Source organism: Ahaetulla prasina, chromosome 3, assembly GCF_028640845.1.
Source record: "Ahaetulla prasina isolate Xishuangbanna chromosome 3, ASM2864084v1, whole genome shotgun sequence".
NCBI classification, from domain to species: Eukaryota; Metazoa; Chordata; class Lepidosauria; order Squamata; family Colubridae; genus Ahaetulla; species Ahaetulla prasina.
Genome location: NC_080541.1, coordinates 46,099,553 through 46,113,512, shown reverse-complemented (window position 1 = coordinate 46,113,512; position 13,960 = coordinate 46,099,553). Strand labels below are relative to the sequence as shown.

At 33.9% G+C, this 13,960-nt stretch overlaps 1 protein-coding gene across 2 annotated transcripts in view; it reads right to left on the bottom strand.

The window, feature by feature from the left end:
* The window catches only part of ASPH (aspartate beta-hydroxylase), a 108,214-nt gene extending 94,928 nt beyond the window's left edge, over positions 1-13,286 (bottom strand). For both annotated transcript variants that reach the window (XM_058174531.1, XM_058174533.1), the window contains exon 1: positions 13,092-13,286. In XM_058174531.1, the coding sequence (XP_058030514.1) occupies positions 13,092-13,146 (55 nt within the window). In that variant the 5' untranslated portion in view covers positions 13,147-13,286. The remainder of the gene's footprint in view (positions 1-13,091) is intronic.
* Between the last annotated feature and the right edge of the window lie 674 nt (positions 13,287-13,960).

Sequence of the window (13,960 nt, the reverse complement as noted above, 5' to 3'; positions counted from 1 at the left end):
AACTTTGAGTAAGAAATGTAATAGGAGTATGAGCCCACACTGTAACATTAAGCAGTCTTCAGGCTGTTCCTTTAAGAATGTTCTTTCCTTTCTCTTTCTAACTCTGCCTCCTGGTATTTTCCCCCTAAAATGACATTAAGATTACTTCACAACTACTGAATCTGGGCTATTGAATTCCAGCCCAAATTTAAAGATTCAGCAATGCTGAAAGGTCTTCCAATTTGGATGGTCTTTATACTGAGTCCCAGAATCTACCTTGCTTGCCTTAATGCTGTTATTAACCTAGGTTAATGGTCCTTGACTTATGTCCACAATTGAGCCCAATTTTTTGTTGCTAAGCAAGATAATTAAGTGAATTTTGCTCCATTTTACAACCTTTCTTGCCACAGTTGTTAAATGAATCATTACGGCTATTAAGTTAGTTACACAGTTGTTAAGTGAATCCTGCTTCCCCATTGACTTTGCTTGTCAGCAACTCAAAAAGAGATCGTATGACCCTATAACACTGCAACCGTCATAAATACATGCCAGTTGCCAAGCTTCCGAATGTTGATCATATGTCCATGGAGAAGTTGCAGCAGCTATAAGTGTAAAAAACGGTCATCATTTTTTTCAGTGTAACTTTGAATGGTCACTAAATTAATGGTTGTAAGTTGAGAACTACCTGTAGCCATTCTTAATGTTACAGCAAATAATAAAATACTTATGCACTTGATACAAATTAATGAACTCCTAAAACATAAACTGTACATTTAGCTTTAGACTTTGGAAGTTATTTCAGAATATAGTACTGTAAATCCTCAGTTCTTGGGGATATTTTGGGCAAACTCCCCAAAACAAAACAAAACAAAACTTTTTAAGTAATAGGGTAGTGTCAGAAGAAAACATAGTTTAATAAATATGTATTTATTAGCTCTAAATAATTTAATTTTTATTTTTTTATTTATATCACATCTTTATAATCTAAGTATCCAGCTTTTCTTTCAAATAAGGGATTATTTTAAATTATTTGTATCTCAAGCAAATATTACTTGTATGAAATGTTGAACAAATGTTGTTCAGTCATGATGCTCTGATGTGCAAATATCCCATTCCCTATGATTGCAAAGGAGAAATATAATTTTTCCACTTAGTAGCAACATGATGATTTGCTAGCCTATTTGATAAACATAAAATCATCAGATAAATATTACAACTTTGGGTTTTTAAATTTTAAATTGAACTGGTTTTTTTAAAGAAGCATTTATACTTCTAAATGCTTAAAAGCAACAGGGGAAGATGTTAAATAAATTTCCCAAAATGTATGCGTGCGGGAGGACTAACAAATGTCACTTGAATTTCAAACCGAATATAGATTTTCACCTTTTCCCTATTCCAAAGGAATAGTTCCTTGATTAAAACTAATAGATTTTTATGGCATTTTTTATAATCATTGATATGACAAGGAATATCATATATAGTCAGAAATCAGTAAGTACTAGTCTTTCAACTATTTCAGTGGTGTCAAACTCGTGACATCACATTGTCGTCATGCAACATATTGCAATGTTTTTTGCCTTTATGGTGTGGGTGTGGCCTGCATATGACGCATCCAGCCTGTTTGACATCCTTGAACTATTTTGTTCCATGTAAATTACAGGTAGTCCTGCCTGATTTACTGATCACTACAGTGACCTGCAATTACATCTCTAAGTGGCATGGTCATCTCAACATCAGTTTCAAATAGGTCATTAAACAAGTCAACACAGGTTAAGTGTGACATCCAGCAACTGTGACTTATGATTTCCTGTTGATTTCCCTTATTGACTTTGCTTGTTGGACGCTGTGAACATTCTAAATGATGATCACATGACTGGGGAAAGTTGCAACTGTTGTAAATGCCAACCAAATGCTAAGTATCTCAATCACAATCACATGACTACAGGGACGCTGCAATGCCTGTAACTTTGAGGACCAGTTGTCTCATTTTTCAGCACTGTTGAAACTTTAACTGGTTAATAAAAAAGGACTATCTATACTCTCTGTACATTGGTCAAATTAGCCTTAATTTGCTGCTGTTTTTCCTGATCTATTCAATGAAACAAAAGATTACAAATTGACTTTAGAGAGAAAGAATGACTCAGTGCCTCAATGCCACCAACTATGATATTTTTTCATTTTTTGAAACTTTATTTCACTAAACAAGAAGAGTTAATAAGAATAAGGATAATAAGGGACTGAGAAATTAATGAATTAAAGCAGTGTAAAAATTGGCTTTATTATCATCAGTATTGGCTTACATAAATTAGATGATTTTAAAAGTTTACACAATTCTGAAATATAGGAAGTTCAGCATCATCTGATCAATTAAAACTAAAGTTAAAACAATAATTTCAGAAACAAAATATTAAGACAATTAAGACTAATAACATACAGTTCCTTTCTAGAAGATGAACAGAGGAAGAATATCTTTGAAAGATTAAAACTGATGATAGATAATGCAAATTTGAAAGGTTAACAATGAAGAAAGATAATGCAAATGTGAAGCTATAGTATGTTAGTCTAGGACAGGCATTTTCAAATTTTTCCAGTTGCAGAACTAGTTAATTTTTTTGTTTAAATCCAAAACCTTTAATCAACTTTTTTGAAAAGTAAGGACACAGTTTTAAAATTCCAGTGTAGAGAAAAAGTTACAAAATTGGTACAGAAAAAAGTCTGTTTTTCTTCTGTATACTGTCTATGTATTTTATGTACACTGAGAGCATATGCACCAAGACAAATTCCAATCACACTTGGCCAATAAAATTCTATTCTATTCTATTCTATTCTATTCTATTCTCATTCTACAACATCATTTATGATATGTAAATATTCAAACACTTTAGTTTTGTGGCACAACCTTGTTTATCTAAAGAGTTTAGCATTTGCATCAATTAATAGTCAACTATGTTTGAAAAGATATAACATGGATTTTGTCTTTTTCATTGCAGGAATTAGGTTATCTACCTTGAATTTACATTATTAATAGTTATATTTCTGAGAAAAAGTGGTAATTGGTTTGAATTTTCTGGAAAAAGACAATATTTTTTAAAAAAACATAATGATTTAGATGTATATTAATGAAATATAGTAAAAAATAAAAAGAATACAATAATTTAAACTTATTGTTAACAAAATCACAAAGTAGTTATAGAAAGCAAAATAAAAACAAAAAAAGAATCTATTATTCCTAAAGGTAAGTTTATATATCTGATATAAAAGTTTATATATATGATGAAAACATCTTTATTGTCTCTCAATCTCCTTATATCAGTTTGCAAGCCTTGTGGTGCAACCGGAACAATCTTGAACAAAACACACTCAAAACCGTAGAAATGGTGGTAGATTTTAGGAGAAATCTCTTACAATACTAGACAACACAGTATCAACAGTAGAGACCTTCAAGTTTCTAGGTTCTATCATATCTCAAGACTTAAAATGGACACCTAACATCAAAAATGTCATTAAAAAAGCACAACAAAGAATGTTCTTTCTGCGCCAACTCAGAAAGCTCAAACTTCCCAAAGAGCTGCTGATTCAGTTCTACAGTGGAATTATTCAGTCTGTCATCTGCACCTCTATAACTGTCTGGTTTGGCTCTGCTACCAAACAAGACAGACTCAGACTTCAACAGATAATTAGAACTGCAGAAAAAGCAATTGCTACCAACCTGCTTTCCACTGAGGACCTGTATACTGCACCAGTCAAAAACAGAGCTGTGAAAGTATCTATAGACCCCTCACATCCTGGACATAAATTGTTTTAACTTCTATCCTCAAAATGACACTATCGGGCACTGCATACCAGAATAACTAGACACAAGGACAGTTTTTTGCCAAATGCCATCACTCTGCTAAACAAATAATTCCCACAAGATTGTCAAATTATTTACTAAGACTATATTACTATTATTCTTCTCATCCTTCCTAATACCTATCTCTTCCCATTTATAACTATAACCTTGTTGCTTGTATCTGTACAATTTATATTGCTTTATTTGTTTCCTAGTATGATTTGATTGCTTATTAGTAATCTATCACTAAGTGTTGTGTCTTGTGATTCTTGATGAATGCATTTTTTTTCTTTTATGTACACCGAGACCATATGCACCAAAGACAAATTCCTTGTCCAGATTCAGGCATTCCAACATCTCACCCTATTTTAACATTGCTATGATCACGTTCATGTCATTGAATTTCATCAATTTTTTGCACCAATAATGAGCCTGTTCTTTTTTAAAACTTGTATTGTTTTTCTCTGACCGAATCTTTCTTTTCTTCATTTTGAACACATGAATATTAACAGTATGTAAACCACAACTGCAGCTAAACAAGCATAACCCTTAACAGAATTAACTGAATTTTTGTCTACATTAAACATGACCTGATATCAATTTGCAATACAAGCTAAATTGAATATTGCATTATTTGAACTCACGATCTACCTGTAAGCCTAATAATTTATTAACACAGCAAACCTATCCACCTAAATTCTTTCCTGTAAAAGTATATGTCCCAATATAGATGCTTAAAGAACCTTAAAATGACTTTTAAAAAAAAAGTCTTTAAAAATGTTGTTTAATAATCTTTAAATAGTAGCCAATTGATAAGTAACTCCAAACCGAGTTGCTGATACAATCTTAAAATTAATTTGCTTCCATTTTACTCCCCCCACCCGCCCCAATCCTCAGGGCTGAAAATTCTGTAATCAAAATCTTTGTTTGAGGAGTGGTAACAAATGACCCACCTAATCAATGCATTATATTACACTGTGTGGTAGAAGTTTGGTGTAGTAGTTAAGGTGCTGACCTAGAAAACCAGGAGAGTGTGGGTTCTAGTCCCACTTTAGGCATGGAAGCCAGATGGGTAATTCAGCCCAACTCACAAGGCAGTTGATATGGGGAAATTAAGAAAAGGAAGAAGTATTATGTATGTTTGCTACCTTGAATACTTCATTAAAAAGTAATAAATATGGGATAAAAATAAATACAAGTATATTTGAACAGTTAGCTATCATACAATGCAATGCACTGTCTAGGTGTCCTCTGTATAAAAATAGAATCTATGAGGTTCCTGTGATTTATGAACCATTTTGTATCCCGTTTTAGTTGGTGGACATCAGTCACAACTCAGGTAAGTGCTAGTTATTATGGAGGGCGGCTGTTAATCAATGGGACAGGTAAGAAAAAGATTAATCTTAAATCTTAAATTAATCATTTATGCTTTAATACTTCTTTGTATCACCTATGTGGCTGAATGTTTCCAATAAAGATTTAAATCTCTGTCACACATGAAAAATAAACAATAAATAATAATAATGTTGTGACTTGTAAAATAGAAAAGTAATTAATCCTATTTTATTGCTATCACAATTTAAATTACTCTTCCACTATTGCAATTTCTAGCTAATAACCTTAATTCCAAATCCTGCCTGGTCTCTTATTTCCAAATACATGTTTAAGAGGAAAAAAAGTTGCACAAGCAGCGTTTGGCTTTGACTTTTGCCCAACATAAAGTCTGTCCAATCATATTAAAGTGCCTAATATATCATAGTGACCTTTTAATATGACAAGAAAAAAAGCTTATGCATATACTGAAGATGCAACATGTTTCATGAATGGATATTACTAAATCGTCCTCCATCACCTAAATGAAGAAATTGTAAACTTTACTAGAGTGAAGTTCCTGTAAGGAACATACATTTAAGAAACATTTTAATACAGAGAAGATCTATGAATAAGGCTTCAATTATTATAGTTTCAGATTTCAAATATGCACTTAATCAGCACATAACATAATTACTACTAAAATGAATATTTCTTAGAGCAACACTATATTGTTAGATGTTTCCTGAATTCAGAGAAAATGACCATTCTACAATCACACCACTCTTTAGTATTTTTTAAATTAGAAGCTAGAAGCATTTAAAAAATCAATTAGATGCTTAGCAATCCAAGCAATATAAATGAACAAGTTCATAATACAACTATTATAAAACAGCTTTAAAATGAAGAGATCACACAATAATCCTCTCCAGGGCTGAAAAATCAAATATAATTTGCTATCTTGAGTTTAGAATTAAGTTGACTGAAACTCTTAAAACAAATTAAAATTTATTTGTTAGCTTTTAATGTAAATAATAATAAATTTAAGTTCATTAACATTTAAACTATCAACTGCAGTTAAAATTAGCAAAGATAAAGTGTACACCTGACATTCTTTGAGAGCTGCTGTCAGTAGATAAACCAATGATCTGATTTGACATAATACAGTTCTCTTCATAAAATTATTCAACTTTTCCACAGCTAAAACTTCAAATTTCAAAACTGACATCTGTGGATCTGAAGGATTTTCCAGCCCTAGTTTTTTTTAAAAAAAATAATACAACAAAATTAAAACAGAAGCTTTTCATGCAGCAAGTCAGCCTACAAATGTGGTTACAAAATAAGTGCTGATACTCCATTCTTATCACACTTTACCAGTTTATGATGTTCATCGGGAAACAATCACCTTGATGTAAGGAAAACTTCAATGCATAAAAAACCTACAATGAAGAATCCAACAAACGATGTTTAAGATGCAGCACTGTTTATAATTCTAATATTATAAAAATAAGAATAAGTATTTCTTGGAACTGTCTCTAAAGAAAACGTCAAAGAGTCATTTCAATTACATAGTAAGCAATGGAAAGGGGCTTCTTTCTTGTTATTTTTTCTTTATTTTTTAATCTTTATTCTTTACATATTGTAAGAAATCTGGATTTTAAGAACTCCAAACGAATATGTTTCTTTGATTATACCCCTTGTGAATGTATAACTATAGTCCCACTATGTGAAAAAATAAACTGTTCTTAGAAGGCATCTATAATCATCTATATCTGTTTTATCATTTGGTTTATATTTTCAAAATTGTGTTTGGAAATATACCTAAGCCATTATTAATTGAACTGAGGTTTATTGAATTAACAGTTGTATCACACTGAGCCACAAATTAGTAACATGTGATATATATACATAATCCTATTCTAATACCTAAGGTTAAAGCTGAGGTAGGCCTGTACTGCTACCTTTAAAAGCAGGATACAAAGCTATATAAAATCAAACAATGACAAGAGGAAAAACTTAAAAGAGTAAATATAATATACCATTTTTGTTGTAATTATAAAGGTAGCCTGTTAATTTAAATTCACGAAATTTTCATATGCACTAGACCTAGTTAGCCTGGTGCTATTCTCTATCCTTTTCAACAGGATGTCTTCTTCCTATCTACTGGTAGTTTACCTTCTTGTTGCAAGTTTCTAGGAGGAAATTTATCATTTAAGGCCTTTTTTTTAACCTTTTATACAATTGCTCAAGTTTTTCTGAACTTTTATCCAATTTTGCAATAAAGGAGATGGAAGCAAGGATTATTGACATTCAGAAAAGGAAGAGCTTGCTTTCCTTTTGTAAATAATACCTTATATAGAATTTGTTTCTGCGATAGAATAGAAAGCTGAATAAGAAAAAGAGAATTTTAATTAGAGATTTACAATAATTTAACAGTAATCTATTCTAAAACCCTTAGGGAATGGTAAATGCACATTTATTTATTTTACACTGCAACTGAATATATATACTACATGTATATGCAGCAGGACATATACTACACTTTTCAGCAATCTAATAATTTTTTTAAAAAAATCCTTAGTAAAAATTATATAAAATCATAGTAATTGTACCGTTTTGATGCAAACTGCTTTGATAATCACTGAGAACACTAGTAAGATGGGAGCCACCTGGATCTTTAAGGAAAATCTCATTCCAGAGGACAAGTTCTTTGTCACACCACCCAGCCCCTCTTAAATCTACACTGGTTCTCACCTGCTCATATTTTAAAATTTCATTATAAAAGACTCATGAGGTTGATGTTTTAGATGGATCTGTGTACTATTTCTTTTGAATGTTCAGTAATTTAATTCAATATTATAAGTCCACATAAAATGTTTATTACTAAATAAATATTTTTCCCAAAGACCCCTGTGTTTCAGAGAGCCTTAAGACCTGGCTTTTTGCTCAGACTCTGGCTATGATGGGTGTTAACCCCTTCTGAGAAGAATGTGTATGTTTTGTTGCCACCAAGTTTTGTCATCTTTGAGTTTTGTTTTGTTGTTGATTTTCCTTCTATTGTTGCATTCTTTTTATCATTTTCATATTTTTTTATGAATTGCCCAGAGTCACTGGAAGTTAGGCAGAGTACTAATTCAACAAAATAAATAAAATTTCTATTAGCAAATTATCATTTTCTTGTACTATGTACAAATCTGCTTACTCATTGAGAACATATTCATAGTGTCTCTTGCATCCCACAATGTTAGCAAAAATGTAGGTAATTGGAACCGAAGAAAAGATTATTTTCAATGGCTAAAATCAGGCAGGCAAATGCTATCCAATAGTAGGCTTATTTTTATTTATTTGTATCCAACCTTTACTATTTTTATAAACAACCAAAGGCAGTGAACATATCCAACATATCTTCCTCCTCCTCCTTCCCCCAGAACAACCACCCTGTAAGGTGGGTTGAGCTAAAAGAGAGTGACTGGATCAGAGTCATCCAGTTAGCTTTCATGGCTAAGGCAGGAAACTTGAACTCACAGACTCCCGTTTTCTAGCCTGGTACCTTAACACTAGACCAAACTGACTCTCAATCTTATATCACTCCTTTTCTGAAAGGCTCCCACAGAATGATCAATAACTTTTAAAGGGAAGTGTGGGGGGGAAGGATACATAAATTATTCCTCCTTTGTTCCTCCACTTACAGACTTTTATCCAGCAGAAGGTTTGAAGAGCAGCACTTTGAAAGTAATGTTGCCAATTATATTGCTTGCTCCACAACAGTAGGGAACTTTATGAACATGGCAAGAAGCAATCATCTCCCTCTTCTTTATTCCATTAAGAGAATCTCAAAGAGCACCAATGAACAGAACTGCAGTGGGAGCATCCCAGCCAATCTTGGCATATAAAAGAAACACCTGAGAAAGACAAAGGTAAACTCTGTTTTCTTCCTACAAACTATTTTAAAGATGGATTTACTACAATTTTCTGGCTTTGCATTATACTTTAATAAGCAGGATTCTCAAAGCATGGTCAGATAAACTATGGGTAAGGAGATTACCACTGAGTAATCTCTTGGTACCACTAAGTACTATATGTACACACAGTCAAAATGGATGAGGAAATTATATACAGTACAAATTTGAATGTTCGGCAAGAGAGATTGTATTAAACTCCTCTTATTATGGAAAACCAATTTAAGGCTATACTTTGCATATACACATATATTCTAAATAAGTGAAAGATAAAATCTCAAGTCAAGCTTGATTATAATAATCTTAATGAGAATAAAAGAATCTTTTTACTAATTACTGAGAGAACACTATTAAGACTAGATTTGAAGTCCCATTCACACAAAGAATTATTTGATAACAATTAGAAATCTGTAAAAGCGTCTAATGCAAAAATGAGGAAAAGACATACTTTTAAATAAATCAGTAAAATTAAAGAAAAACCGCTACCATCTCAAAATGCTTTCATCAATACATCATTAAAATATCATCCCATCTTACTTTCAACAAAATTTTTCAGACCGTTTTTGGACCTTTTTTGGGCTGTTTTCAGGGCCAAAAACGTCCTGAAAACAGCCCAAAAAAATGACCTAAAAACAGCCAAAAAACAGGCATGTCATGCTGGCCAGCTGGTCTTCAGATTTCCAGTGCTCCAACGTGTACACACGTGTACTGAAAAGGTTCGCCATCACTGTTCTAGACAATTTTTCTCGTGAAATATATCAATGATACATCATTTTATAAAACTACTCTCAAAGATTACAACATAATGTAAATTTCAGTTCTTTTAACTACACATTCTGCCATTGATCCATTTGTGCATTGTAAGCATTTTTAGCCTATGCTATCATACATTTTTCCCTTGTTGTGCTTGAATTTTTAAGAGACGTTTAGCAATAACATGTGTATCATCTGCACACAGTTTTATTTGAAACTCAGTCTTACAATGCTTAAAACCGAAACTTCTTTTATCTACTTTCTAGTAATTGTAGATAAGACTGTTACTGACAAGTGTAACCTTCTACCTCCAGATCTTCTCTTGAATTTACTTTGCATTTTATATTTTCCTTGACAAAATTCTAACATGGCTAATAAGTTAGCCATTTGTCTTTACTTATCATTTCTCTCCTCTGAAATGCTTCTTGTGCTTAGAGCCGCAAAGGTATTTTTGGACACAACCTGGATTTATATCTGTTCCATTTTCTCAGAATGCAAATCTAAAAAAATGGTTTTAAAAATCTGTATTAACCTTAGCTTTATCATACCTTAAATTTCCATACAATCCAAACTCAGCCCATATCCTCTAGCTCCAAAAACCTTTTCTTAGCAATATTCACATTTTCAATCAAACCGAATTAGAAGCTGCAAAGTATAATTTCAAATCAGAAAAATTAAATCCTCGTTTTTCATTTGCGTCTTACAATAGCTTTTATTTAACTTGCAGTTTTTTTCTGCCTCCCCACAAGTATACCTATATCTTTCTTACACTGTTTAATTAGTATATTCATTGTCAAAATAGTTATTGTCTGAAATAAAAATAACATTCTAGGCAAAATATTCATATTAGTCACAGGAATTCAACCCAACAATGACAGTTGTAATTTCTCTCAGTTTAACACCTATGTTTTAACTTCATTTTATGTCATAATTATTTTAAAATAACATATAATATTTGTCATATTTGTCTAGAGATACTTTATCTTCTTCTTGTATTTATTAATTTTTGTTAATAAATGTTAACAAAACATTTTGTTAAACTGTTTGTTCTTTTGTTGTCATTTTTTGTTAATCTCTTTGTCTTGCTTGCTAATCTTGAAGCCTAAGGCACTAAATTGATTATTTTCCCATCAATATTTCAATTCCCTTTAAAAGATATTGCAAAATTAGCATCAAATCACCTGCAAAAGTTTTTGCCTTGTCCCTTTTCTGTTATTTTGTCTTTTATCTCCATTAAAAATTTCAAAAATTAAAATAAACTGAAGAGGAGACAATGGGGAGCCCTGCTTTGTATTGTATATGGTATTGTTAGATCTCCATTAACAATAATTTGTGGAGGAAGTTGGGACACAAATCAACTTTACACATTTTATTAAATCCTTTCTAGAATTCATATCTTCTAAAATAGAAAAGTCCAATTCAAACTGTCAAAATTTTTCTCTGAATCTAAAAACTTTAATGCAGTTTGTTATTCATTATATTGTTTCAAATATTTTAGAATATCTAACACAGTTCTATGTGTTTTAGCTGTATTTTAGGTAAAACCTACAATGTTCTGTATGAATAAATTCTCACAAAACTATCAGCTAAGATTGTTAACTTATTACTTATTCAATAATGATATTGGATTACACTTTCTTATTAAAGTCAGATCTTTTTACATTTATGACAAATTAGTGCTATATTATTTTCTTTCTAAGTTTGTGGCATCTTTCTTCCCTGTAAAGTAGAATTCATTGTATTTTGTAGAGATGAAGCAGTTCATGCTGAAAACATATAATAAGAACTCAATAGTCTATCTGATCCAGGTACTTTTTTGGTTTAATATTTTTATAATTTCAGAAGCTTCACTCACTGATTTAGGTCCATTAATAGACTTGGTTAAATTCTTAATCCTTAATACATTTTGTTTTTTAAGTATTCATCTATTTTCTTCAAAGGAATATCATTTTCTTTAGGTAAATTTAGATTGTTTGCATTTGTCTTAGTTTGTCCAGATACAAAAAGTGTAACAAGCTTTGATTATTGAAAAATGGAAACAAAGTTTCTGAACACTTCATTCATAGTTCAAAACATCTGGGATGAAAATCAGGAAGGCTAAGATAATTGTAACAGTATTAAACTATATTTTAATAATACAACTGAAGCAACCCAGTAATTTGCACTTTGAGCATAATGTACAGAGTATTCTTTTGACGGGCAAAAATACCCATTTAAAGCTCTGTTGGCCTCAGCTACAGTCTGAATAAAATTCCATGCTGGTTTAAGGAAGCCACTGAAAAAAGTAAAAAAAGAAGTATAGTGGGAAAGACAAAGTTGACACATAACAGTATTTAATATTCACTATTGGATTAACATCCATCAAATGTGTAAAACAGCCTTTCCAGACCATTAAAGGTTAAGATAACCAACACAAGCTTAATTCCTGATGAAAACCCGTGGTTTTCTTGCAAAACAATACAGAAGCAGATTACCCCTAAATCTCTGGGAATATTTTTCAACCTCTTTCTCCTGCTTTTTGTTTCCTAATGCAAATCCTAAACAGGTCCAGCCCAGCTTGGTTTCCAAACACAAACAAGATCAGCCGGCAGAACGGCCACAGCATGTTTTTAATCTCTCAATATGAATACCACGGTAGTCTTGCAACAGAAATCTACATAAATCCGTTTGAAAATAAATCCTCCTTGTGCGCCTTTAAAAGATTCGGCCACCAGATAAACTCATCATTGCACAACCTTCGCCTGAAACCTCCCCACACAGGTGTGACCCGAGGAAGAAACGAGGCTCCTCCCTAGGGTTGTCTCTCTCGTGTGCATTTAGGGAAGAGGTCAAAGAGGAAGGGTAAGGGCGCTCTTTCAAAATCTGTAGCTAAAACACTGCAGGAAATGAAAGCCTGCTGGAGCCCATTCTACTGTCTTTCCCCCCCCCCCCAACTTTCCTTCTGTAATTATAGGTCCTGTCCCACTTCATTTTCCCTTTGGGTAGAGGAGGCAATTCAGCCGACTGAGGGGGGGGGGGGAGAGGAGGATGAAAAGGAGACCCAAAGCGCCAATTTCGAAATCGTGGCGCCAGCAAAAAAAAAACCTCCAGCTCTCTGAAGGGGCGACCAGATATGGGAACCCCCCTCCCCCATAGTCTCGGCTCTGCAAAACCATCCCGTCTCCAGCAGCAGAGAGAAGATGGGGGACGCTGGTCTTCGGGCCCCCCCCCATTCCAATCAGCTGCTACTGAGGCCCAGCGAACCGGCTGTTACTGACCTCTCCGGGCTCCGGGGCCGGGACTGCCGCTTTTGGGGCTCCTGCGCGGAGCCATACCTCCTCCTGTCAGGTAACAACGTTGCCTGGGAGTGCAGGAGCCAAGAGTTGGGCGGGGCCTGCACGAGGGTGAGGATGACAATACTAACCTGAAGCAGCTCCGCCCCGCCCGTTAGACTGACCCGGGCGGCCACGTGAACCAAGCCCTCTGATGACACAAGATTGGCAGCCAGGCTCAACCAATCGCGAGGCAGAGTTGGAAAAGCCGACCGGAACCTTATTGGTGAATGGACAAAACGTCGAGGACGTTAAAAGTTCGCCTGGGCGTTGTCTATAGCCGCCGGGAGCGCTAATCGCCTGGAACGTGGCACTGGGAAAAGTGGGGTGCGGGGTGGAGGTTGTGCGGGCGGGTGTGGAGGGAAGCCTGGCTTTGGCTCGATTGTCACGAAGGTGCGGCTGTTTGGGCGATCCGTGCTTGTTGCAAAGAGAAAGCAAGCAGAGCTGCCATTGCTGCAGCATCCTATTTCGTATCTTTTCAAATGCACTTTTATTTAATCGATTCCAAAGCTACTCGGAGAGTTTTCTGCTCTTCCGAGGACCCAGTACAACTAACCAAATTAAAATATATCTGAAAGTGAAAAACTTGGCGATTAACTTCACATAAAGCCTAGTTGGTAATAAATGCTTGGCGACAGAGAGGAGTTTTGCAGCTTTTCTAACGCTCAGTACATTTTGTCAAGAGATGCAAAACCTGAAGCGCTGTGGTCTGTAGCTGGAACACAGAAGGGCTTCATGTCTCTTAAAAGGAGATGGAGGATTTTGAAAAGAGCTTTCCTCTTCCTTTAACTAACAGTAACCCAAGGCAGATTGCG